This window comes from Salvelinus alpinus, chromosome 22, assembly GCF_045679555.1.
Source record: "Salvelinus alpinus chromosome 22, SLU_Salpinus.1, whole genome shotgun sequence".
Lineage (NCBI taxonomy): Eukaryota > Metazoa > Chordata > Actinopteri > Salmoniformes > Salmonidae > Salvelinus > Salvelinus alpinus.
This window is the reverse complement of record NC_092107.1, coordinates 20,726,211-20,751,297: the sequence shown is the minus strand read 5'-3', so window position 1 is coordinate 20,751,297 and position 25,087 is coordinate 20,726,211. Positions and strand designations below refer to the sequence as shown.

The following is a 25,087-nucleotide window of genomic DNA, read 5'->3' as shown; positions in this document are numbered from 1 at the left end:
CGACGTTCAGAATGAGACTGATATGAGGTAATGATTAATAAATGACTGTATATCTTATATCATGTTGAGTTTAATTTGGGAGATGGTAACTCGTTAAACAACTTCTTCTGTGGTGCCCCAAATTCCCAATGAGTTAATTGTTACATGATTCATTTAATTGAGTAACAAATAAACACGGTTGATTCGATAAATAAGTCATGACATCCTAACATGGCTGATTAATTCATGCACAATTCTGTCACATCACATGTGGGCATCAGAGCTCCGAACATGAGGAAGAGCATGGAGAAGAAGAGGAAGCCGGTGTTGTTGAAGAACATGCTGGAGTCGTTGCCGATGTTCAAGTAGAGCAAGCCGATCAGTACTCCTATAGAGATGTGTGACATCAGCCTTAGGTGTGTCAACACCTGAAACCGAAACGCTCACAATGACTCAGAGCATGAAAGCCCTCCTTTCTTATACAACTGGCCCAAAATGTTGTTTACAGACATGCTATTGCAACCATTTAGCACCCAGCTACCTGAGGAATGCCCTTGTAATTCTACTCACATACCTGGTCTTGGCATATTGTTATCAACGTTCTATTGAATAGAATGCAAAACTGTGTCAAAGTGCTTGTGGCAAATGAATGGCTCTCAATGGCTCCTGAGTCCTGTGATAAGAGACAGAGATGAGCATGTCAAGACAAAACACAGTGTCACTGTCTAAAGTGTGCGTGAATGTGTTTGTGCGCGTGTGTGTGTGTGTCGGTAAATGGGGCTTATTGTTTGGTGATCCTTAACATTAGTACTCACCTTGGGGTAGTTTGTTGGAAGAACAGCAGATGTGTCTTTTTTGTCACTTGAGTTCTTTTTCTATGGCTCACATTCCACCCTGGACCGCCTCAAACAGAACAGGATTCCAGTCTGCATACTCCCCCCGATGCCACTTCGATGACTGGGACAGAGAAAATCCTGTTAACACTTTCTATGAATAGCCTCTTACTAAGACACATTATGCATAGCTAATGAGGCAATAGAACTGCATTTTTAAGGCATTATGAAGAGGGTATTACCAAAACATGGCAGAAGTCTGCAATGTGGGGCAAAAGACGAACAAAGATATTTAGCTGATGTTGAGTATGTGTGCTCTGTTCTGAGGTCCCATTGAACTCACTGAAATCTGCCGGGTTGTGGTAGGTGGGGCAGGGAGCCCTAGGTTCTTCAGATAGGGGATGAGGTATGGGACGGTGCCTTTGTATATGCACTGGGCCTGACTCAGGATGTACCACTGTGGAAAGACAAGACAACACATCAGGTGGAGAGAAAGACACAGCTGGTCAGTGGGTGGGGACCTGTGTTTTTCCTGATCACCTGACCCTACTAGGAAAAACTCCTCGCCACACCCAGGGGACAACTGCTACATCTCTGTATTGTCTCTGTGTTAGTGTGTTGTCTAATCATTTGATAGATTGAAGTGGCCTGTTTGTTCCTTATCAAACATCTCAAAGAACTTGGCGCTGGGCTGATGGATGGTGCAGATGATGGTGCGTCCCCCTAGGGCTAGAGACTTCATGAGGGAAACCACTTAGTAACAGGAGGCACTGTCCAGACCACTGGAAACAAAAGCCATAGAGTGGGAGAGAGTTAGGAAGTAGGACCAGTAGGATACTGGTAGTTGAGAAACAACCTCTATTTCAAATGAATGTGGAATGTACCGTGTAACACTACGGGTTATATATGTCCAATTTACCCCAGCCCCAAAAATCAGGCTACTGATGCCTAAAATAATTCAATTTAATTCAATTCCATACAACTTTATTAATCCCTGAGGGGCAGGTAGAAAAGGGGGGTTTAATCCATGGTAGAGGTCATGTTACGTCATCAGCAGGACCAGGAGTTTTCCCTCCAGGCCCTGTTATCTAAAATGGACTGAAATCTTGAACTCTGAAAGCCCTTTAGGACCTAGATCAAGTAACACTGTCACACTACACCACAAACAAGAATGTACTGTACAAGGGCTTATCTTGTCCCATAGTTGATGGATCAGGTGGACAGGTTGCCATGGTGAGCCTCTTACCTGGTTGGCTCATCAAATAACATGACTGGGGGGTTGTTGACTAGCTCAAGGGCGATTGCCAGCCGTTTACACTGCCTCCCAGATAGGGAGCTGGTGCGGGTGTGAGCACACTCCTGGAGCACTAGAGCAGTCAGGATCTCATTCACCCACACAAACACGCACACACATACAGGCACCCACACACAAATAACATTTTCTACCATTAGTAGGCAAACACAAATCACAGTCATATGTATAATTTCTGCAAGATGTACATTTCTGTCTAACTCACCAGGGTTTTTTTTCAATTCCATATTTTCACAGAGCTAAAAGCTGAAAAATCAAATCCATAGAATACAGTAATTTAGCTACGTTTTACTCAGGAAAATGTACGATATCCACTGAAAATGTACGATTTCTACTATTCACCGTGCTGTACATCCAGTGGAAGGCAGCAGACACCACTTTGTTCTTTACTGCATAATAACAAACCATAAAAACAACCTATTCTCCCAATAAGAACATGTGTCTGGGTAATGTTCATTAGGCACCAAACGGATGGAAATGGACTGAAACAGGGAGGGACTACCTAGATTTGTCCATTAATTTAAAAAAAATCAGTTGCAAAACGTTTTTAAATGTTTTCCATTGTGTGTCCTAATGAACACGACCCTGTTCTCTCACCATCATTGCCTCCCGGAAAGTGAGGTGCGGCAGCAGCATGTCATCCTGCATGATATAACAGGACATCTGACGAAATGTGCGGAGATCTCTGGGTTTTCCATTCACCAGGATCTTCCCTTTCATGCCTGTTTCCCTAAGGAGGACACACAGGAGTGGAGAATGGATCAATACGAACATTAATTTGACGACTCCTGGTGCCGTGACATGATGATTGATAATAAACACATGGGTTCATTTCCATCAAACCCACATTATTTAACTTTTATTTCCACTGTGGCTCTTTCCCCATGGTCAAACACATCACATTGTTGCTTAGAAGATCCCAAAATGGTTTTAGGTACTGTGAAAACCTACTACTAGGTAGAAGTTTGTAAACAAAGACAATGGGTTAACATTCCAATCACAGTGGAATGAAGCAGAGCAGGTGTACTTTTTGGGAAATGGATGTCAGACAAGAAGTGATCGTTGAAAGTGGGGATGAAAACTTGAATAAGCAAAAAGGATTGCTTGCAGGTAGTGTAAACTATGCAAAAGCAGTGCAGAGCTGTTGCTGAGCATTAACTTTTCCTGCTCATATGCACATGTAGGACCCCCAGAGACCAGGATTCAATCCCTGCCTCAACCCTTTACCCTGTTACACCTATCTCCCTCTCCCTTTCTGATATATCTGAAAAAATCATTAAAATATATGTACGGTTGAGTGGTGTTCCAGTCTCCTTTAAAACAAAAAACTATGCAAAAGAATGATAGCAACCGTATCACCTGTAGCCAGGCAGGACGTTCATCAGAGTGGACTTGCCGGCCCCTGAGGGCCCCATGATTCCAATCACCTCTCGGCTGCAAAACCTCCCCGACAGGCACTTCAGTAATGCTTTAAAACCTGGAAAAAGACCAGACACTTAGAAAAGCCCTCTGAAAGATCAGTGAGATTGTATTGTGTAAGGAATAGGTCCATCAATGTCCCAAATGGTATAAATGAATTCACTGACAAGTCGATTCATTTCAGTAATAGGTCAAGTATATTTAAATACAGACTGGTCTAAATATAAGAGCAGAGTCAAAACGTTTTCTATTGATTATCCTGAAAAAAGACTGATGGAGGAAGGATAAATGCTGAGAAGAAAGCTCTCTAGATCTTTGAGGCGCCGAACAACTGATTTGTAGTCAGCACTGTATCAAGTCTATCAACTGCTCGATGGCCCCATACACACTCCGGTTGTACAACTGATGTACAACCGATTTGACACAATGGTTGTGATACAGCTGATATTTTTGTGATACCACGGAAACTTTGTCTGCACAAAATTGTTAAGACAACTATTAAGTGGTGTCTCTACAATGGTGTAATTATTTTTGTGCAGAAAACTCTCTGTTGTATCACAAGCGTTGTACCAAATGTGTTGTACATCAGTTGTACATCTTAAGTATGTACAGGGCCCATGTGTGGAATTTAATTATACTGTGGCCATGATGATTTCAAATCATGTTGATTTCAAATCATGTCTAATGGGATAGAAGGTGGAAGTTCTTCGTTAGAGTCAATCACACGTCCTTTGTCTGCCAACCCTAACCAAAGTTGACTTATTCTTCAAAAATTGCAGTCTAAACATACGTTGGTTGGCATAGGAAAAACAGCTCTGCCTGACGGTGCAAGATGTATAACCACATTGAAATGTTCAGTGTGAATAAGGTCCATTCAAATTCACAAAGCATGTCCATAAAGATTCATTGCTATATAGCCTAGACGGCAACATTATCTTACTCCTCGAATAGAAATGCTCCTCGATCACCACGCTACCATCAGAGGTTCACTCATTGATGCAGCCGGGACATTAGCTGTTGAGAATGACCTTTAACCTTTAGTGACCTCTAAAGACATACAGTACACACCTCCTCATGTGTTCAGATTTTCAAATCCGGGCGAAGGAGCACCACCTGGTCTATGGGTTCAGCTGAAAGCCCTACGGTACCAGGGGCTCAGTTACAGAGCAGCAGTGCTGACATAGGCAAACCCTGAGTGATCTCTCCAAGAGCTCAGCCAAAATGTCCATGGACTCGGAGCAGCAACCACCAATCACGGGGCAACGTTTCCTTTTTGTTTTGGTCACGGCAAGCGACTACAGTCCACGTCATCATCACCGTCAGTGTCACATAGTTTTCTAAGCCAGGAAAGACTCCGGTCGGGAATATTTATTTCCTGTCCAACCAGCCCTACGAGTGACCTCATCAGATGAATACTCCTTGCAGTTGCCGTAAGGTGTTCGTATAGTGTCCGTAAAGACGTCCTTCTATTCTCAGTGTTAAGAGAAACTCCCTCCGCATGCCTTAATAGATTTGAAGTGGGGGGAGTATTTCAAAAGTGGCATTTCCTGTTACCAAGTTTCACCTTGTTCCTGATCTCTGTGATCATGTGCCAGCTGGCATACTTCTGTGTCACGATGAATGAAACACGTACACGTGCATGCACACATATACACACACACACACACACACACAGCCATGTTTACGTTACTTGTCAAGACTTTTTGGTGAGTAAAAATGTATTCCCATTCAAAATCCTATTTTCCTAAAAACCTAAACCTAACCTTAACTCCTAACCCTATTAAACCTAAAATAACATTTTGACTTTTCAGAAATGTTCTTGTTTCCTATCGTGTCAGGATATTCTGGTCCTGACTGACAAGATAGGACAATAAGTACGCAAGCACGCACGCACACACACATACACACACACACACACACACACACACACACAGAGAGGCTGTAGGTGTTTATATCTTAGTATTTGCTGGAGAGCAGTGTAAAGGAAACTGGAATACAGTAAGATATTGTTACCTGCCAAAATACAATGTTGCTATTATGCAGGAAAACGGGTACTTTTCCTCTCTCAGTTAGCTCCCCATGGCTTAAGACCTCTTTAAACTCCATCCCAGGAAGCACACTTCTACTCACAATCTCTCCTCATTATCTCCTCACACAGCACAGCAGCTCAGTGTTCTGACCTTAGTTCCTTTGTTTTGTCTTTTGTTTTAGTATGGTCAGGGCGTGAGTTGGGTGGGTTGTCTATGTTAGTTTTTCTATGATTTTCTATTTCTGTGTTTGGCCTGATATGGTTCTCAATCAGAGGCAGCTGTCAATCGTTGTCCCTGATTGGGAACCATATTTAGGTAGCCTGTTTTCTGTTGGGTTTTGTGGGTGGTTATTTTCAGTCTTTGTGTGGCTGCACCAGACAGTACTGTTTTCGGTTGTTTCTTTGTTATTCAGTGTTCTGTTTTGATGATTATTAAACATCATGAACACTTACCACACTGCACCTTGGTCCTCACCTTCTTCCACCGACGACAGCCGTTACACTCAGCTGTCTATTTTAAGGAACACCTATGAGGCAGGATTTCAGCTGGGCGATGTATGCTATTTATTCACGTTTCTTTGTTTAGAAAAGGTCTTATGAGCAGCCAGCTGAACCACATCACTCAATGGTTCATTGAGAGTGCAGTGGATGGATGAATGGTGTGCATGCGTGCGTGTGTGCCTGTGAACCAGACTGAGATACATAGTATGTGCTCCGTGGCTGTAATTGAATTTGAATCTGCCACTTATTCTCGAGTGCTCTCTCCGAAGTCTGATTCAGGCTGTACTGCAATGCTAAATAAGGCAGTGACATCATTTCAAGCAACCTTCAATGCTGCTGACATTCCATGATGAGATATCAGAGAGCTTGTGTAGGATGAGAGAACCAGCCTATATGACAGACTGGTCAACACTGCATGAATCTAGGCAGTGAGGCTACTGGACCGGGGGTAAGATGATAAACACTGACAATGGAAAGTGTTTTATTCAAGGTGCCCAGTTAGTAAGGGGAGTTTTTTTTGTCAAAGATCAGGGGTTTGCCAGCTCTGAGCTACAGGTCTGCCCTTAATTATTGTGTAACTAGAATAAGGTCATATGGTTAGGAAAAACTCCTGGGCCTAGTTATAACTGGGTGATGATGGTAAATCCATGGGTTTCATGACAGATTACTAGTATGTTTATGTGCCAGCTGGCATACTTCTGTGTCAGTCATCTGTGCTTACCTTGAACCTATGCTCCACTAAACCTTCATGTACAGTGGTGCATACATAAACATACAGTACAAAATCTACACTCAGTCAATTAGTGTAATTCTCTGACCCAAGTATCTATTATAAACAGATTAGCTGTACTGAAATTCCTTGGCTGTCACACAGCCAAATTCATGTGACTTGCTGGGCAAGAATCAACTGATTTGTTCCTGTTTCCTTGACGACGGGGGACACGAAACAGTTACTATATCGATCTAGCCCTGTCTGCCAGCAAGGCGGATGCAGCCCCAGAGTGAGAGGTGGATTAGGGTGGACCTAGCCATTCAAAGCAACTGCCAACTGATTTCCTGTAACTGCTGTGACTGAATTATGCCACTTTTCAACCTCATATTCATTATCTCCAGCACCATGCCAGTGTATGTGAAAACGGCATGTTTCTATGATCTGTGGTTAAAAAGATTAGAAGAAAGTTCCGAAAAAATGTGTCTGTGACATCACAGGGTAGGATTAAAAGAAGCATTTTCAAAACCTGCGACAAGTTTCTAGGAAGAGGGAGTGTATTTTGTTGCTCGCCATGAATTTCAGTGTTTGAACATCACTGTTTTTTAAATGTTTGAATGTTTCATGATGTCTGACAGCTATCACCATTAAACAAATGCTCAATCCAGCCTACTATATATGGCAGAGGAGGTAATACAGATTGGTCCTAAACATTTTAGGAAGCATCAACTGGGTTCAGGAGTTTTTCCTGACAACATATCCTAGGCCATATCCAAGGTCCAGATTTTTTTCTGGTCAGGGCACGTGGTCAGGAAAAAACTCCTGCCCCATACATCTGTTCGCTTGAGGGTCGTCGACAGATAACGTGGTGTATGTTACTGTACCTCTCTTTCTCCAGCATGGTCCTTCTCGGATGGTGTAGGAGAGCTCTATGAATTCCAGGTCCACCGCCGAACGCTTGGGGAGATGGGTGAAACGCTGGGCCTCCGTGATGAGGTTCTCCACTTTCTTCAGATTTCTCAACAGAGATGGCTCCTGTGTTCCTCCATTACATGTGGTTTCCTCCATCGGGATGCTGACCGATTCAAGTTCAGGTGGCATTTCGGCCGTGCGACTGTCGCCCGTACCACCGTTCTGCAACGGGGGTGTAGGGTTGTGTCTCAGGCCCTACAGGAGGGGGGGGAAGAAAAATATTTTGCAGTTTTTCCAATATCATATCTTAATTTGTATTTACATTGTCTATGTTTTGTATTGAGTGTTGCGTATTAATCCTGCCTGCAAACCACATTTCCATATGGAATAATAAAGATTACCTTTAATCACATGGCGGTGCAATTCCGGTGGTCCAAATGTGCCCCACACACAATCCGGCAATTGTGCAGCTGGTAAGAACATCATCCGACAAAATGTGTTCTTCCTTCCTTCCTATCCATAAAGTACAGGTCTGTAAGGTGGAGCTGGTCTAGATGTTATTGGTCTGGTAAGAAGCACATATCTGGTTGCAGTCTAAAGAGGCTGTGCTGATGCATAGACATCACTACGTAGCAGCAAGTCCCCGGAGGTTGTTTTGAGGAGAGGAAACACCACTGGCTAACTGCAGAGGCAATAAACAAACTGTCTGTCTGTCAGTCAGTCAGTATGTCTGTCTACCCAACCCTCAGAGCCAAACATTATGGATTCTGCTCTGCTCAAGCTGTCAGGGGGATATGTGCTTGTGATAAGAACTAGCTGTAGTTTCACTTTGAGGAGGATTGTATCACGTTCCCTGGGAAGTTCGGAATTACACATAGGGATAACTGTATTCCCGAGGACTTCCATTGTCTCAGAAGATGCTAAGCGCCTGAGAAATGCAATATTTTCCATGATCATAAAGTGATTCATCTGTTATTATAAAGATTATTGAAATAGATAAATGTAATCTGAACTTTGTTCTTGAAAGAGCCCACTGTAACGTTCCCACACTAAGGTGGTACAGTAATTTGTCCTTTTTTCTGAAGACATAAATCACATTTAATCACTCATGGGTTCCTAATCCCTTGGGGATTAACATTTACTTTATTTTACCCTTGATCTGGGAAGGCTGGGAGCTGAGTCTGGGAGCTCAGTCTTGGAAAAGTTGCAGCCGTTACAGGTAATCTACCAAGCACTGGCACTCCACTAATGTATGGGAATGGTGTGATCCTCGACTTGCCCTTATTACAAATCTCGGTTCACACATTCTACTAACAGAGGGGACAGAGGAAACTCTGTTGGTGTCATGGGATACAACCATGTTGTGTAGGCCTAATATGTCATGAGTCATGACAGCCAAACTAGAAACTACTGTACTCTGGGCTGATCAATGCCTGTCCTCTTCTAAACTGACCTCACTTATCAGGCCTTAGATCATTAAACACAAATATCCCACAGCAGACCTACATCTCCAGTTAGGACCTTATGACACCTTTGTAAGTATTACATAACACCTACAGTGCATTCGGGAAAGTATTCAGACCCTTTAACTTTTTCCACATTGTTGTGTTACAGCCTTATTCGAAAATGGATTACATTGTTTTGTTTTTCTCATCAATCTACACACAATACTCTATAATGACAAAGCAAAAACAGTATTTTTTTTGTTAAAAATAAATAAACTGAAATATCACATTTACATAAGTATTCAGACCCTTTACTCAGTGCTTTGTTGAATAACCTTAGGCAGCGATTACAGCCTCGGGTCTTCTTGGGTATAACGCTACAAGCTTGGGTCACCTGTATTTGGGTAGTTTCTCCAATTCTTCTCTGCAGATCCTCTCAAGCTCTGTCATGTTGGAGAGGGAGCATCACTGCAAAGCTATTTTCAGGTCTCTCCAGAGATGTTCAATCGGGTCAAGTCTGGGCTCTGGCTGGGACACGCAAGGACATTCAGAGACTTGTCCCACAGCCACTCCTGCGTACTCTTGGCTGTTTGCTGAGGGTTGTTGTCCTGTTGGAAGATTAACCTTCGCCCCAGTCTGAGGTCCTGAGCGCTCTGGAGCAGGTTTTCATCAAGGATCTCTCTGTACTTTGCTCCGTTCATCTTTCCCTCGATCCTGACTAGTCTCCCAGTCCCTGCCGCTGAGAAACATCCCCACAGCATGATGCTGCCACCACCATGCTTCCCATAGGGATGGTGCCAGGTTTCCTCCAGATGTGACGCTTGGCATTCAGGCCAAAGAGTTCAATCTTGGCTTCATCAGACCAGACATCTTGTTTCTCATGGTCTGAGAGTCTTTAGGTGCCTTTTGGTAAACTCCAAGCAGGCTGTCATGTGACTTTTACTTAGGATTTGCTTCTGCCTGGCCACTCTACCATAAAGGCTTGATTGGTGGAATGCTGCAGAGATGGTTGTCCTTCTGGAAGATTCAGAAGACTCCACAGTGAAACTCTGGAGCTCTGTCAGAGTGACCATCAGGTTCTTGGTCACCTCCCTGACCAAGGCCCTTCTCCCTTGATTGCACAGTTCCCGGGCGGCCAGCTCTAAGGGACTTGGTGCTTCCAAACTTCTTCCATTTAAGAATGATAGAGGCCACTGTGTTTTTGGGGACCTTCAATGCTGCAGAACTTTTTTGGTACCCTTCCCCAGATCTGTGCCTCGACACAATCCTGTCTCGGAGTTCTACGGACAATTCCTTCAACGTCATGGCTTGGTTTTTGCTCTGACATGCACTTTCAACTGTGGAACCTTATATAGACAGGTGTGTGCATTTCCAAATCATGTCCAATCAATTCAATTTACCACAGGTGGACTCCAATCAATTTGTAGAAACATCTCAAGGATGATAATTGGAAACAGGATTCACTTGAGGTCAATATCGAATCTCATAGCAAAGGGTCTGAATACTTACGTAAATAAGGTATTTGTTTTTTATTTTTAATACATTTGCAATATTTTCTAACAACCTGTTTTCGCTTTGTCATTATGGGGTATTGTGTGTAGATTGATGAGAAAAAATAATAATTTAATCAATTTTAGAATAAGGCTGTAATGTAACAAAATGTCCTTCGTGGGCAAATTTTGTCATCAAAGTCTGGCATTCTATGGATTTATGGTGCTTTCAAAACTACTGGGAACTCAGAAGAAAACAAGGTTGAATCATGATGACGTCATTAATCTTCAGGTTGTAGTGCTAGAAAGAGGCCTAATTTACAATTCCGAGTTGGAAGACCATTCAAAACGTATTTTCCCAGTCGGCGCTTGTTTATTCCTGACTTCCCAGTTGGCCATGCTGTCAATGAAGCATGATTTGTGCTGCGCTCAAAACAACTGTTGACTCGGAACTGGGAAATCTGACTTCAGTGAGTTCAAGACAACTGGGAACTCGGGAAAAAACTAGCCCCGACTGGGTTAATATGTTTTGAACTCGGAAACTCTGGCCTCTTTCTAGAGCTACGACCTGAAGATCACTGACATCATCATGATTCAAAATAGTTTTTTTCCGAGTTGCCAGTTGTCTTGAAAGCACCATAAATCCAGAGAATGCCAGACCTACTGTAATATAAATACAGTATCAAAGCAAGTGCTGTGTAATGACAAATACTACAATACCATAGAATTTACTGTATTACAATGTAAAAGTAAATTCTACCGTTATCAGAATTAATGAATGAATGGATGAATGAACTAAATTCATTGAGGGGAGGGGTTTGTATTTCACAGTATTTTACTGTAATTACAAGGCATTGGTGCAAGCAGGTTGGCTGCTAGGTAAAGTGTTTACACATTACTGCATATTAATGACTTCTAGAGGCCTGAACCAAGGCTTCCAAACTGGCAGCGACTACAGGGCAAAACAGACCAAAAGGACCAAAATGTTCAACCGTTTAAGGTTTAAGACTAGCTGCCACTCCAATCTGTCCATTATCGATAGATATAGCGCTGTCTGTAGCAATTTACCTACTATCATCCCTGTGCACCTGCTTCAAAATGTCCGCTATCATCCTGTGCCAAAGAAATGGAAAATAGCTGCACTGAATGACTACCGACCCGTAGCACTCACTTCCGTCATCATGAAGTGCTTCGAGAGGGTAGTCAAAGACCACATAACCCTCCTCCCTGTCCGACACACTCAACCTTCTCCAATTTGCCTACTGTCCCGACAGATCCATGGACAACAATGTCACCATTGCACTGCCAATGCCCTCACCCACCTGAACAAAATAAATGCATATGTGAGGATGCTGTTCATCGACTACAGCTCGGCCTTCAAAATCATAGTGCCCTCTAAGCTCACCACAAAGCTCACGGCGCTGGGTCTGAACTCCTCCCTATGAAACTGTGTTCTGGACTTCCTGACGGGCAGCCCCCAGGTGGTGAAGGTAGGCAACTACCTCCTCCACACCGATATCCCCATTCTTATCAAATATATATATTTTTGCCAATTTATAAGCTATGACATGTCCTGTTATGTAGGCCTATGTATAACCTAAATCAGTTGCATCAGATCAGTCTTATCCCCCAGCTTGCAACCCTTTCCCTGAAACGTAGGCCCATCATTAGCCTACTTATCAAAACTATTGGAAACTATGGGGGCTGACAGGAATGAAGAGAACATCTGTGACATCTTGAATGTTGCACAACTGTGTGTTGGATAAAGTATTATCCAATCTACTATATCTTCATATGGGTATGCATAATGTACTGTAGGTTCATATGGAGATGAGATACACTACATGATAAAAAGTATGTGGACACCTGCTTGTCGAACATCTCATTCCAAAATCATGAGCATTGATATGGAGTTGGTCCCCACTTTGCTGCTATAACAGCCTCCACTCTTCTGGGAAGGCTGTCCACTAGATGTTGGAACATAGTTGCGGAGACTTGCTTCTATTCAGCCACAAGAGCATTAGTGAGGTCGGGCACTGATTGTCGATTAGGCCCGGCTCGCAGTCAGCATTACAATTCATCCTAAAGGTGTTCGATGATGTTGAAGTCAGGGCTCTGTGCAGGCCAGTCAAGTTCTTCCACATCGATCTCGACAAAACATTTCTGTATGGACCTCGCTTTGTGCACTTGGGCATTGTCGTGCTGAAACAGGAAAGAGCCTTCCCCAAACTGTTGCCACAACGTTGGGAGCTCAGAATCGTCTAGAATGTCATTGTATGCTGTAGCATTAAGATTTCCCTTCACTGGAACTAAGGGGCCTAGCTTGAACCATGAAAAACAGCCCCATCCTCCACCAAACTTTACAGTTGTCATTATGCATTGGAGCACGTAGCGTTCTCCTGGCATCTGCCAAACCCAAATTCATCCATTGGACTGCCAGATGGTGAAGCGTTATTCATCGCTCCAGAGAACACGTTTCCACTGCTCCAGAGTCCAATGGCAGCGAGCTTTCCACCACCAGCCGACGCTTGGCATTGTGCATGGTGATCTTAGGCTTGTGTGCGGCTGCTCGGCCATTAAAACCCATTTCATGAAGCTCCCGACGAACAGTTCTTGTGCTGACGTTGCTTCCAGAGGCAGTTTGGAACTCGGTAGTGAATGTTGCTTCAGGCTGAGCCGTTGTTGTTCCTAGACATTTCCGCTTCACAATAACAGTACTTACAGTTGACCGAGGCAGCTCTAGCAGGGCATAAATTTGTTGAACTTGGAAAGGTGGCATCCTATGACAGTGCCAGGTTTATAGTCTCTGAGCTCTTCAGTAAGGCCATTCTACTGCTAATGCTTGTCTATGGAGATTACATGGCTGTGTGCTTGATTTTATACACCTGTCAGCAACGGGTGTGGCTGAAATAGCCGAACCCACTCATTTGAAGGGGTGTCCACATACTTTTGTATATACAGTTGAAGTCGGAAGTTTACATACACTTAGGTTGGAGTCATTAAAAGTTGTTTTTCAACCACTCCACAAATTTCTTGTTAACAAACTATAGTTTTGGCAAGTCGGTTAGGACATATACTTTGTGCATGACACAAGTAAGTTTCCCAACAATTGTTTACAGACAGATTATTTCACTTATAATTCACTGTATCACAATTCCAGTGGGGCAGAAGTTTACATACACTAAGTTGACTGTGCCTTTAAACAGCTTGGAAAATTCCAGAAAATGATGTCATAGATTTAGAAGCCACTGCTCCAAAACCGCCATAAGAAAGCCAGACTACGGTTTGCAATTGCACATGGGGACAAAGATCGTACTTTTTGGAGAAATGTCCTCTGGTCTGATGAAACAAAAATAGAACTGTTTGGCCATAATGACCATCATTATGTTTGGAGGGAAAAGGGGGCCGCTTGCAAGCCGAAGAACACCATCCCGACCGTGAAGCACGGGGGTGGCAGCATCATGTTGTGGGGGTGCTTTGCTGCAGGAGGGACTGGTGCACTTCACAAAATAGATGGTATCATGAGGAAGTAAAATGATGTGGATATATTGAAGCAACATCTCAAGACATCAGTCAGGAAGTTAAAGCTTGGTCGCAAATGGGTCTTCCAAATGGACAATGACCCCAAGCATACTTACAAAGTTGTGGCAAAATGGCTTAAGGACAACTAAGTCAAGGTATTGGAGTGGCCATCACAATAAGTCCTGACCTCAATCCCATAGACAATTTGTGGGCAGAACTGAAAAAGCGTGTGCGAGCAAGGAGGCCTACAAACCTGACTCAGTTACACCAGCTCTGTCAGGAGGAATGGGACAGAATTCACCACACTTATTGTGGGAAGGTTGTGGAAGGCTACCCGAAACGTTTGACCCAAGTTAAACAATTTAAAGGCAATGCTACCAAATACTAATTGAGTGTATGTAAACTTCTGACCCACTGGGAATGTGATGAAAGAAATTAAAGCTGAAATAAATAATTCTCTCTACTATTATTCTGACATTTCACGTTCTTAAAATAAAGTGGTGATCCTAAGTGACCTAAAACAGGGAATTCTTTCTTGGATTAAATGTCAGGGATTGTGAAAAACTGAGTTTAAATGTATTTGGCTAAGGTGTTTGTAAACTTCCGACTTCAACTGTATAGTGTATATTGCAAAAAGCTGTTAGGTTGGAAATTATTATTATATTTAACAAATTAACATGCTCAATTTCAGAAGGAAAAAATACATTGAGCTACTTTGAATGATTTGGAAGTATGTCCTTATTTTATATCAAAATTGTTTTTGCCCTCCATTTAAGTTGTTACATACTGTACTGGGGACCCCTGGTGGCGAAGTTCATTTAAAGAGCCCACTCTACAGATTTATTTAGAATAATATTTGGTGTAGGGGCATATTTGAGGACAAAATGGTAGTCTACATAGGGGATTAGGCACAGGACCAGAACCATTGCATTTGAACTCTGGGGCTATCATTCTGGAGCATAATAATGTCCTAAGTCGTAAGCATCATAATGCCCAACGTTGGGGAGTAGTGAACTACATGTTGGCTCTAGGAGGGAAATGGAAAGGGGGATATAGAGAGAGTTAAGGAGATTAAGGAGAGTTTGGATGCAGAGATGAAGGAGGACCTTGTGAAGGATCTCTATGCACTGCTGGAGAAGATCGAGAAGGAGGGAGAGAAGATAGAAATAAAAGAGGGGGTGTTGGAGAAGGGAGTGGAGTTCGCAAAGGATGAAATGAAGAAGAGAAAGGAGGAGGTGAAGAGGAAGGAGAAGGAGGTGGCAAGGCAGAGAGATGAGGTGGAGACAGACAAACAGAGGGTGAGGAAGAAGGTCAATGAAGTGGAGAAGAGGAGGGAGGAGGTAGATATGAAAGACAAGGGGCTGGATAGACAGAAAGAGAAACTGGAGAAGAGAAAGAAGCTGGACATTTTGGAGAAAGTTGGAAAGTTGAAGTTGGAAAAGGAGAAAGAAAAGTTAGAGTGGAGGAATACGATTGTGGAAAGGGTGAAAGTGGATGTGGATGAGAGATTGAAAAAGATGACAAGAACAGGAGAGATGATTAAAAAGAAATAGGAGATGGACATCATTAAAAAGGATATGGAAGAGAATGCAAGGGAGGAGGTGAAGAAAGTGAGAGAGGAGTTGGTGGGATTGAAGGAGAAGATCCAAAAAAAAGGGGAAAGAGGGGCAGGAAAGGGGAGATAAAGAAGTGGAGAGAAAGAGGGAGAGTGAGAAGAGGAAGGTGGAGGTGGAGCGTGTGATGACGGATATGGAGGAGAGGCTAAATATGGAAATAGAGAGGGCGATGATAGAGATGGAGGACAAGAAAGAGAAAGAGGTGGGGTAGGTGAAGTTAGATAGGGAGGAGAAGCTGAAGATGAAGGTAGAGAGGGTGATGGCAAAGATGGAGGAGAAGAAAGAGAAAGAGGTGGGGTAGGTGAAGGTGGGGACAGAGGAAATGTGGAAGACCAAGATTAAGAAAGTGAGAGAGTTTATTGAGGTTGTGGGAGAGAAGTTATATAAACACGAGAGGAGCTGGGAAGGAAGGAAATAGAGGAGAAGAGAGAGAAGCAGGTGAAGCGGGAAAAAGGTGGAGTTGGAAGAGAAGTGGAAGATAGAGATGAAGAGTCAGAGAGTGGATTGAGAGAACGGAGGAGAAGACGACAGAGGGAAAGGAAATCGAGAGAAAAGCGGAAGAGGATATGAAGAGATTGATGGAGGAGTTGGAAGGATTGAAGGAGAAGATGAAGGAGAGTGAGAAAGAGGTAGAGGGGATGAGGAGGAAATGGAAAATAAAGAGAAGGAGAGGGAGAGAGAGAGAGAGGGCGTACATGGCAAACAGGGTCAAGAAGGAAATGGAGTTGGTGAGAGAGAAGGTGGAGGGAGAAAATGAGAGAGTGAGAGAGATTACGGAAGGAGAGGCGAGACTGAATGAGGAGAAAAAGAAAGACAAGGAACCATACATGGACGCCATGCTGGAGCTGAAAAAAAGAAAAAAAAAGACTGGAGAATGTAAGACAGAACCTGGAGGGGGGGGGGGTGGGGGGTTGCGTGATTGTGTGAAGAGGGCCTGAGATGTTCAAAGACAGAGCAGAAAGAGAGAGCAGATGAAGATTAGCGATTAGTGAGAAGCGAGTGGCGGGATGAGAGGAGGGAATTGATCTGCAGACTAATCAAGAAAAATAAACCGACTGGACAGGTACAGACACTCCACATAACAGATAGTTCACTCAAATGACCTATATATGTACTGTGTTTCCTTAACTTAAAACTATTCTATGAGAGACTTAGATCCATATACCCTATACTGCACATAGCCAGAGCCATATGAACAGAATAATAATACTATACAGCAGTGGAGGCTCCTCAGAAGAGGAAGGGGAGGACCATCCTCCTCAGTGAATTCCATAAAAATAAAAATAGTGAAACATTTAAAAAGTTATTATTTTTAGATAAAACTACAATAAATATATTCACATTTCACCAAATAATTAAAACACAATGTTTTGCAATGAAGATCTACAGTAGCCTCAGCAGCACTCTGTAGGGTAGCACCATGGTGTAGCTGGAGGACGGCTAGTTTCCATCCTCTTGGTGCATTGACTTCAATACAAAAGTGAGGAAGCTCGTGGTTGTCACCCCCTTCCATAGACTTACACAGAAGTTACATGAATGACAACTTATGCTGCAAATACTACGTCCAAAATAACACTTTTTTTACTGCAGTAATTTTGCAGTGTAACTGCAGTTACAGTGCAGTATAAATGCCATTCGCCTGCAGTACACTGCAGTTATTCTGCAATCTCTGCGCCCAAAATATCATAGTCAACTGCAGATACACTTTTACTGCAGCTTCAAAACTTTTTGTAAGGGTGTGATTGTAGTGGTTTACTAACACGTTCGTTCTAGTAGCTATGTTGACTTGAAGTTAGCTTATATGGTGACAACGATGTAGGCTGTGTGTAACAGTTAGCGGTCATGATATGAAGGTTTGGCTTGGAATGGGTTTTTCGGGCTAGTGCCTTGTTTGGATGGATTAACTACCTTAATTAAAGGTAGTTAATCCAGGTAGGTTAGGTTTGACATTGTTCATATATTTTATTTAATCAACAGGTTCAATTTCCTCATTTAAAATATATTATTGAGTGTATCTCGATTGGTTTGTAAGCATGTCCTTATATACTGTGCTTTCCCTTAATTTTTGTGGCCCCCAATCTAAATAATTACTTAATGGTGACCCCTGGTGGGTGAACAGTGCAACTAAAGATCCTCTACAGCAGGGCTGCCCAACCCTCTTCCTGGAGATCTACTGTCCTGTAAGTTTTCGGTCCAACCCTTATTTAGCCTATCTGATTCATCTAGTTAAGATCTTGTTGAGCAGCTAATTCATAGAATCAGGTGTGTTAAATTAGGGTTGGACTGAAAACCCACAGGACCGTAGATCTCCAGGAAGAGGGTTGGACAGCCCTGCTCTACAGGCATCTCACAATTGAGTGTTTGACATTACAATGCGTGACAATGATTTGGCATGATAGCACTTGTAAACAGATTGGCACTCATGCCACATGGCAGTTCAAAACATGTGTTACACATACATTACACAATAGCTTGAGAGAAAGGGAAGAGGAAATGTATTTCTCCAGATAAGGAGTGGCTACTGGTTCAACATAAAAAGTAATGTATGAAATGAGTACTGGACACTTCCAACTGAACCTGAATACATGATGAGTTTAATCATGGCATCTTTTCTCTCCGCAGCTCTGCTGTTGCTGGTTCCCGGGATCCTGACTGAAAGTAATGTAGAATGTATTTATTTACTTTACCTCTTTGTACTGTCGTCTCTATCACCTATACACTACAGTATAGTTGATATTGTAAATTACAATTACAACAGAGTCTTCCATTGAGTTGGTGGTGGTCAACAGCATCTCAAACACACCCAATCAGACCTACAGTACTGATGTCGCATTCAGAGGAGTCCTTATCGGTGCCATGAGGAGGCTGCAGGGGACCAGTGCAGGATTCAAGTTAGTAGATTATTAAGTTAAATTGGCTCATTGTTATATTCTCGGCTGTTGGTGTGTCAGTGAATTTATGTTATGTAGTCAGGTGTCATTGGTGAGCACTGTTGTTTTTGCAGTTTCACCTACACAGAGGACCGCAACTATGGTCCCTTCCTGGTGAGTGTGAATGGTGTAGCCGGGAACAATACTGAAAACACTTTCTGGGAGCTCCTTGTTCAGACTGGGGGGAATGGGACCACGATCAGACCTGATGTGGGTGAGTATGGATGGAAAGCCTCTTCTCTCTCTCTCTCATTTTTTTGTGGTTTATTTGCTGAGGGGCAAATCCCCCGATGTAAATTAGGGAAAAAGCATGCATGTTATTTACAATGACATTCATAAAATTTAACAACACTTCTGTCACACAAGTGTTGCACATACTGTACAGTTTAACTACTCACACACTGACCTATTTGGACATTATTTATGCAGGTATTGGCTGTTACATCCCTGAACCAAATGACCGCATCATCCTAAGATTTACTGTGTTCAACTCGGGCTCGCACTCCGTGAGTGGCAACAGTTCGAATCCTGGGAACCTGACAGCAGGAAGTAATGTAGCATTTTTTTTACTTCTAGAACATGTTCACCTCTTTGCAATGTCATCAGCACAGTATTGACATTGCAGGCAACATTGTTTTTCAACAGACACTTCCAGACTAGATTCCATTGAGCTGGTGGTAGTCAACAACATCTCAAACACAACCAACAAGACCTACAGTACTGACATTGCATTCAGAGGGGTCCTTATCGGTGCCATGAGGAGACTGCAGATCAATTCAGGATTCAAGTTAGTAGATTATTAGCTTCCATTGTGTCATTGTCAGATGCTGTAGATTGTTAGATGTGCGTTCAAATCCTTACAGTTTGAGCAATTGTGTAGAACCTTTCAGTGACCATGAACAGACAATGTTATGTAGTGCAAGGTGTCATTCATTGCATGGCATGGAGTGATACTGCATTTTCCACCTTGTTCACTGTCAAACATAATTTTGGTATTCTGGCATTTCACAATGACTCAAATTCAAATAAATTCATTATTCTGTTTTTGCAGTTTCACCTATACAGAGGACCCCAACTATGGCCCCTTCCTGGTGAGTGTGAATGGTGTGGCTGGGAACCTTACTGAGAAAACCTTCTGGGAGCTCCTGGTTCAGACTGGGGGGAATGGGACCACAATCAGACCTGATGTGGGTGAGTAGTGATGGAATGTCTTTTGGTCGGTCAATACGATCAGTCGGACCTCTGTCTCCATCTTTCTCTCTCTGCAAACCTAGAGAAATACAGTGAGGGAAAAAAGCACGCAGGAGTTATTTTCAATCATTTACATTCATAAAATATAACAACTGTCACCAAAATGTTGCACATACTGTATAGTTACTCACACATTGTCCTATTTGGATATTTTTTCTGCAGGTATTGGCTGCTACATCCCAAAACAAAATGACCGCATCATCCTGAATTTTACAATGTTCACCACAAACTCCGCGAGTGGCAGTGGTACGAATCCTGGTGTGTTGTTGTTTTTGGTGTGTTTGTTTTTTGTTTTCTGATCTAAGCTTAACCCTTGCCTCAGTGACTACCATACATAACCCTAAAACACTAACTAACCCCATACCTTCGTCACTACCTGTCACGTTCCTGACCTTATTTCCTTTGTTTAGTCTTTGTTTAGTTGGTCAGGACGTGAGCTGGGTGGGCATTCTATGTTTTGTGTTTCTATGTTGGGTTTGTTGTTTGGCCTAATATGGTTCTCAATCAGAGGCAGGTGTTTGTCATTGTCTCTGATTGGGAACCATATTAAGGTAGCTTGTTTTCACTGTTTGTTTGTGGGTGGTTGTTCCTGTTCGTGTGTTCATCTGTTCTGTGTTCCCATGTTCAGGACTGTAGCGGTTTTGGTTCCTTCTGTCAGTTTGTTGTTTTTGTTCGTCGTTTAAGTATTTCCCATTAAATATGGATTATCATCGCGCTGCATTTTGGTCCTCCTCTCTTTTACCCGAAGACAGCCGTTACACTACCATACCACACCTTAAGTCACTAATTAACCCCATACCTAACCCTAAGTCACTTACTAACTCATTAGCAGGGAAGTTCACTTGCTTAATAATACTGTACATCTAAATTGGCAGATAAATATGTGGGTTTTTGTTATTTTCTGTGATAGTGATTTTCAATCAGTGTAAAAGTTATTCTGTGATCATGTTGGAACAGACAGTAGCTCCTGATCAATACTGTTTTGTGATTTGAAAATGTGCCACAGTTTGTTTTACAATTTGTCATTCAATTAAAAAAACATGCTCATGAAATAATTCTCTCATTGTTTGAATTACATTTAATTTCATGAAGCTTTACCCTGACATCATAGCAAATACGCTGCAAAGGCATGTGTTCCTTGTAGTGTTGGAAAAAGCATGCAATTGTCAAACTTGAGTAAAAGTAAAGATACCTTAAAAGAAAATGACTCAAGTAAAAGTGAGTCACAGAGTAAAATACTACTTGAGTAAAAGTCTAAAAGTATTTGGTTTTAAATATACTTAAGTATTAAAAGTGAAAGTAAAAGTATCAATTATTTGAAATTCCTTATATTAAGCAACCAGATGGCACCATGTTCTTGTATTTTTATTTACGGATAGCCAGGGGCACACTCCAAAACTCAGACATCATTTACAAACGAAGCATTTGTGTTTAGTGAGTCTGTCAGATCAGAGGAACTAGGGATGACCAGGGATGTTCTCTTGATAAGTGTATGAATTGGACCATTTTCCTGTCCTGCTAAGCATTCAAAATGTAAAGAGTACTTTTGTGTGTCAGGAATGTATGGCATACAAAGTACATTATTTTCTTTAGGAATGTAGTGAAGTAAAAGTAAAAGTTGTCAAAAATATGATTAGTACAGTAAAGTACAGATAACCCCAAAAACGACTTAAGTACTATTTTAAAGTATTTTTCCTTAAGTACTTTACACCACTGGTTCCTTATTCTTTCTTGGTAAAGACTAAGAAGAATGAAGATGGAAGATAAGGATGAATTAAATGAAAACACATCTTTGAAGACTGTAAAACAAATGTTAAATGAAGAACTAGGAATCAAATGAATATATTTAACTAGACATACAATTACTGAAGGTAGTTAACCCCCTGAACCTGCCCAAAAAGTATATTTTCAGTTCAAGGTAATTAGGTTGTACTCATAGAACAATTCATATTTGTGGGCATGGACACCAGAAAATATTCTGAGAATGGAGAACATTAATCTGAGATCTATGAGACAATCACTATCAACCTTTCTTGTTTTCAAAAATATTCACAGACATTATACTGCAACAGAAGCTCCATTGTTTTAGACCGGTTCCACTCTTACACAACAGAAGAGGGCACACGCAGAGAAAAACACGGATCAGGAACAATATATACTTGCACTGTCAATAAATGTGAAATTCAGTACTTTACAACTAAATGTAAGATGGCTCCTAGTAGAGATGTGTGCAGTGTAAACAAAATAAATAGGCCAAATCACTATTAAGTAATGTCAAACCAAATAATTGAGTTGATTTGAGTTAATTTCAGTTTCTGACCATGACATTTAAAAAACAATTGCACGCATGCCGCTTTCACTTCCATTGATTTTTAGCTAGCAGAGGCAAAGGTAAGATGAAGTTTGTATTGTCAAAACCATGGATTACAGTTTCTCCTGGCCCATAGACTACTGTCAGGGTGAGGAACCATCTACTGTATGTAAAATACTGAACTTCCCCTTCAAAACTTCAGTCTCAAAAAATGTTATATTGTCACAAGAAAATATTGTGGGAAAAGAGATCCGAAATCTGATATCTTTCTAAAGACAAGTCAGAGACTATCGAACTTCCTTGTGTATCACTGGTTTCCCGGCTTACTGTTGATGTCAGGAGGAATGTTCATTTGGACGTCAAACTGAGTAGTTGGGTGGATCAAGTTCACACAGTGAATTTAGCAAGTAAACACACCAAACCTTTTTTAAAGTATGGAGATTGTGCCTGGGAGGTGCCCAGGAGGCCATCAGAGAGGCATGTGCACGTGACAGACTTAATTGGTATAGAGAATCATGCACTCTTAGAACAAAAGGTTCCAAAGGGGTTCGTCGGCTGTCCCCATAGGATAACCTTTTCGGTTCCAGGTAAAAACACTTTTGGGTTTCATGTAGAACCCTATGTGGAAAGAGTTCTGCATTGAACTCAAAAGGGTTCTACCTGGAACCAAAAGGGTTCTTCAAAGGGTTCTCGTATGGGGATAGCTGACGAACCCTTCTGCATAAAACCCAGAGAATCTCACTGCCAATAGACTGCCGATAGGTACTTATCACAGTGGGATGCCATTCCTTCTCATGCTGAAACAAAAGCAATACCTGCTGCGTGCCGACATAGTGGCAACGAACCTGCCGTTTCTACTAGTAGAATCGCAATGTTCGTCACTGGCAAACAACTTGACTTTGAGCCAATTAGAAAGCACAGACCCCCACATGGGGGAGCCAACAGGAGTGAGAGAGAAAAAAGAGGGCATTTTCTCCGTACATCCACAGTTAAATGTCATGAGCTAGTCACACTTTATACGTGACACCTTTCAGGAAACTAGGTGTATGTTGCGCGTCCACGGGTTGTGTTAATGGCGCCGGAGGAGATGGCTGCCGTTTTACGGTCTCCTAACCAATTGTGTTATTGAGTGTGTTTTTACGTGTTATTTGTAACTTATTTTGCATATAATGTTTCTGCCACCGTCTCTTATGACCAAAAAGAGCTTCTGGATATCAGGACAGTGATTACTCACCTCGTACTGGACAAAGATTTTTTCTTTAACGAGTCGGACGCAAAGGATTTACTTCAGACACCCGACAAGGCCCACATCCCTATCATTCGCATGAGAAAGAGATGGAGATATCTGGGACGTAGGTCGGGGTGCCTTGTAAGGATCTGATAGTGAGTGGGTAATCTGCCTCTACCATCAGTCCTATTAGCCAACGTACAATCATTGGATAACAAAATAGACGAGCTACGATCACAAATATCCTACCAAAGGGGCATTAAAAACTGTAATATCTTATGTTTCACCGAGTCGTGGCTGAACGATGACATGGTTAAAAACTTCTTACCGCGACAACATCCGCTGAAAAGGCAGAGCGCGAAATTCAAAAGTCTTTTTTTGAAATATTTAACTTTCATACATTCACAAGTGCAATACACCAAGTCATAGGACTTCATGTTACAGAATACATTTATGTTTTGTTCGATAAAGTTCATATTTATATCCAAAAATCTCAGTTTACATTGGCGAGTTATGGTCAGTAATGTTGTGCCTCGAAAACATCCGGCGAATTTTCAGTGCCACATCAATTTACAGAAATACTCATCATAAACTTTGATGAGTTCCACAATAAATGTTTGTTTTGTTCGATAAAGTCCATCCTTTATGTCCAAATACCTCCTTTTTGTTAGCGCGTTTATTTCATAATCCAGACTCACGAGGCGCGGGCAAGTCCAGGCGAAAGTTCAGATGAAAAGTCCAAAAACTTATATAACAGTTCGTAGAAACATGTCAAACGATGTATAGAATCAATCTTTACGATGTTTTTAACATAAATCTTCAATAATGTTTCAACCGGAGAATTCCTTTGTCTTTAGAAATGCAATGGAACGCAGGTTGCTCTCACGGCCATGCGTGTGACCAGCTCATGGCACTCTGCCAGACATCTGGGTGAAACAGCTCTCATTCTCTCCTCCTTCACAGTAGAAGCCTCAAACAAGGTTCTAAAGACTGTTGACATCTATGGAAGCATTAGGAAGTGCAATATGACCCCATAGACACTGTTTATTAGAAAGGCAATGAGTTTAAAAAAACTACAAACCTCAGATTTCCCACTTCCTGGTTGGATTGTTCTCAGATTTTCACCTGCCATATGAGTTCTGTTATACTCACAGACATCATTCAAACAGTTTTGGAAACTTCAGAGTGTTTTCTATCAAAATCTACTACTAATATGCATATATTAGCTTCTGGGCCTGAGTAGCAGGAAGTTTACTCTGGGCACGCTTTTCATCCGAACATGAACATGCTTCCCCCTATCCCAAACAGTACATTCGTGGTCAAAAGTATTGAGAATGACACAAATATTAATTTTCACAAAGTCTGCTGCCTCAGTTTGTATGATGGCAATTTGCATATACTCCAGAATGTTATGAAGAGTGATCAGATGAATTGCACTTAATTGCAAAGTCCCTCTTTGCCATGCAAATGAACTGAATCCCCCCAAAACATGTCCACTGCATTTCAGCCCTGCCACAAAAGGACCAGCTGACATCATGTCAGTGATTCTTTCGTTAACACAGGTGTGAGTGTTGACGAGGACAAGGCTGGAAACCACTCT

General features: G+C 42.0%; 1 protein-coding gene, 1 long non-coding RNA gene and 1 pseudogene across 2 annotated transcripts in view; 2 read left to right on the top strand and 1 right to left on the bottom strand.

The window, feature by feature from the left end:
* The window catches only part of LOC139549226 (uncharacterized), a 45,266-nt gene extending 37,165 nt beyond the window's left edge, over positions 1-8,101 (top strand). The window contains exon 3 of the long non-coding RNA XR_011669849.1: positions 7,681-8,101. This is a non-coding gene — a long non-coding RNA (uncharacterized lncRNA). The remainder of the gene's footprint in view (positions 1-7,680) is intronic.
* On the bottom strand, positions 15-5,131 carry LOC139549828 (ATP-binding cassette subfamily G member 4-like; annotated as a pseudogene).
* Positions 8,102-18,290: 10,189 nt separating the features above from the next.
* LOC139549221 (uncharacterized) lies at positions 18,291-21,000 on the top strand. Its single transcript, XM_071359447.1, has 7 exons — positions 18,291-18,425; positions 18,526-18,658; positions 18,772-18,911; positions 19,127-19,246; positions 19,343-19,484; positions 19,749-19,888; positions 20,111-21,000. Exons 1-7 carry the CDS (start codon positions 18,353-18,355, stop codon positions 20,245-20,247), a joined length of 885 nt encoding a protein of 294 aa, XP_071215548.1. The 5' UTR covers positions 18,291-18,352; the 3' UTR covers positions 20,248-21,000.
* The last annotated feature ends 4,087 nt before the right edge of the window (positions 21,001-25,087 follow it).

What these genes read in the sequence shown, in the direction of transcription:
- LOC139549221 (XM_071359447.1), top strand. Translation starts at nt 18,353, where the DNA reads ATGATGAGTTTAATCATGGCATCTTTTCTCTCCGCAGCTCTGCTGTTG. An exon ending in TGGGAACCTGACAGCAGGAA is followed by an intron (nt 19,247 to 19,342) that starts GTAATGTAGCAT and finishes GTTTTTCAACAG; the next exon opens with ACACTTCCAGACTAGATTCC. An exon ending in CAGATCAATTCAGGATTCAA is followed by an intron (nt 19,485 to 19,748) that starts GTTAGTAGATTA and finishes CTGTTTTTGCAG; the next exon opens with TTTCACCTATACAGAGGACC.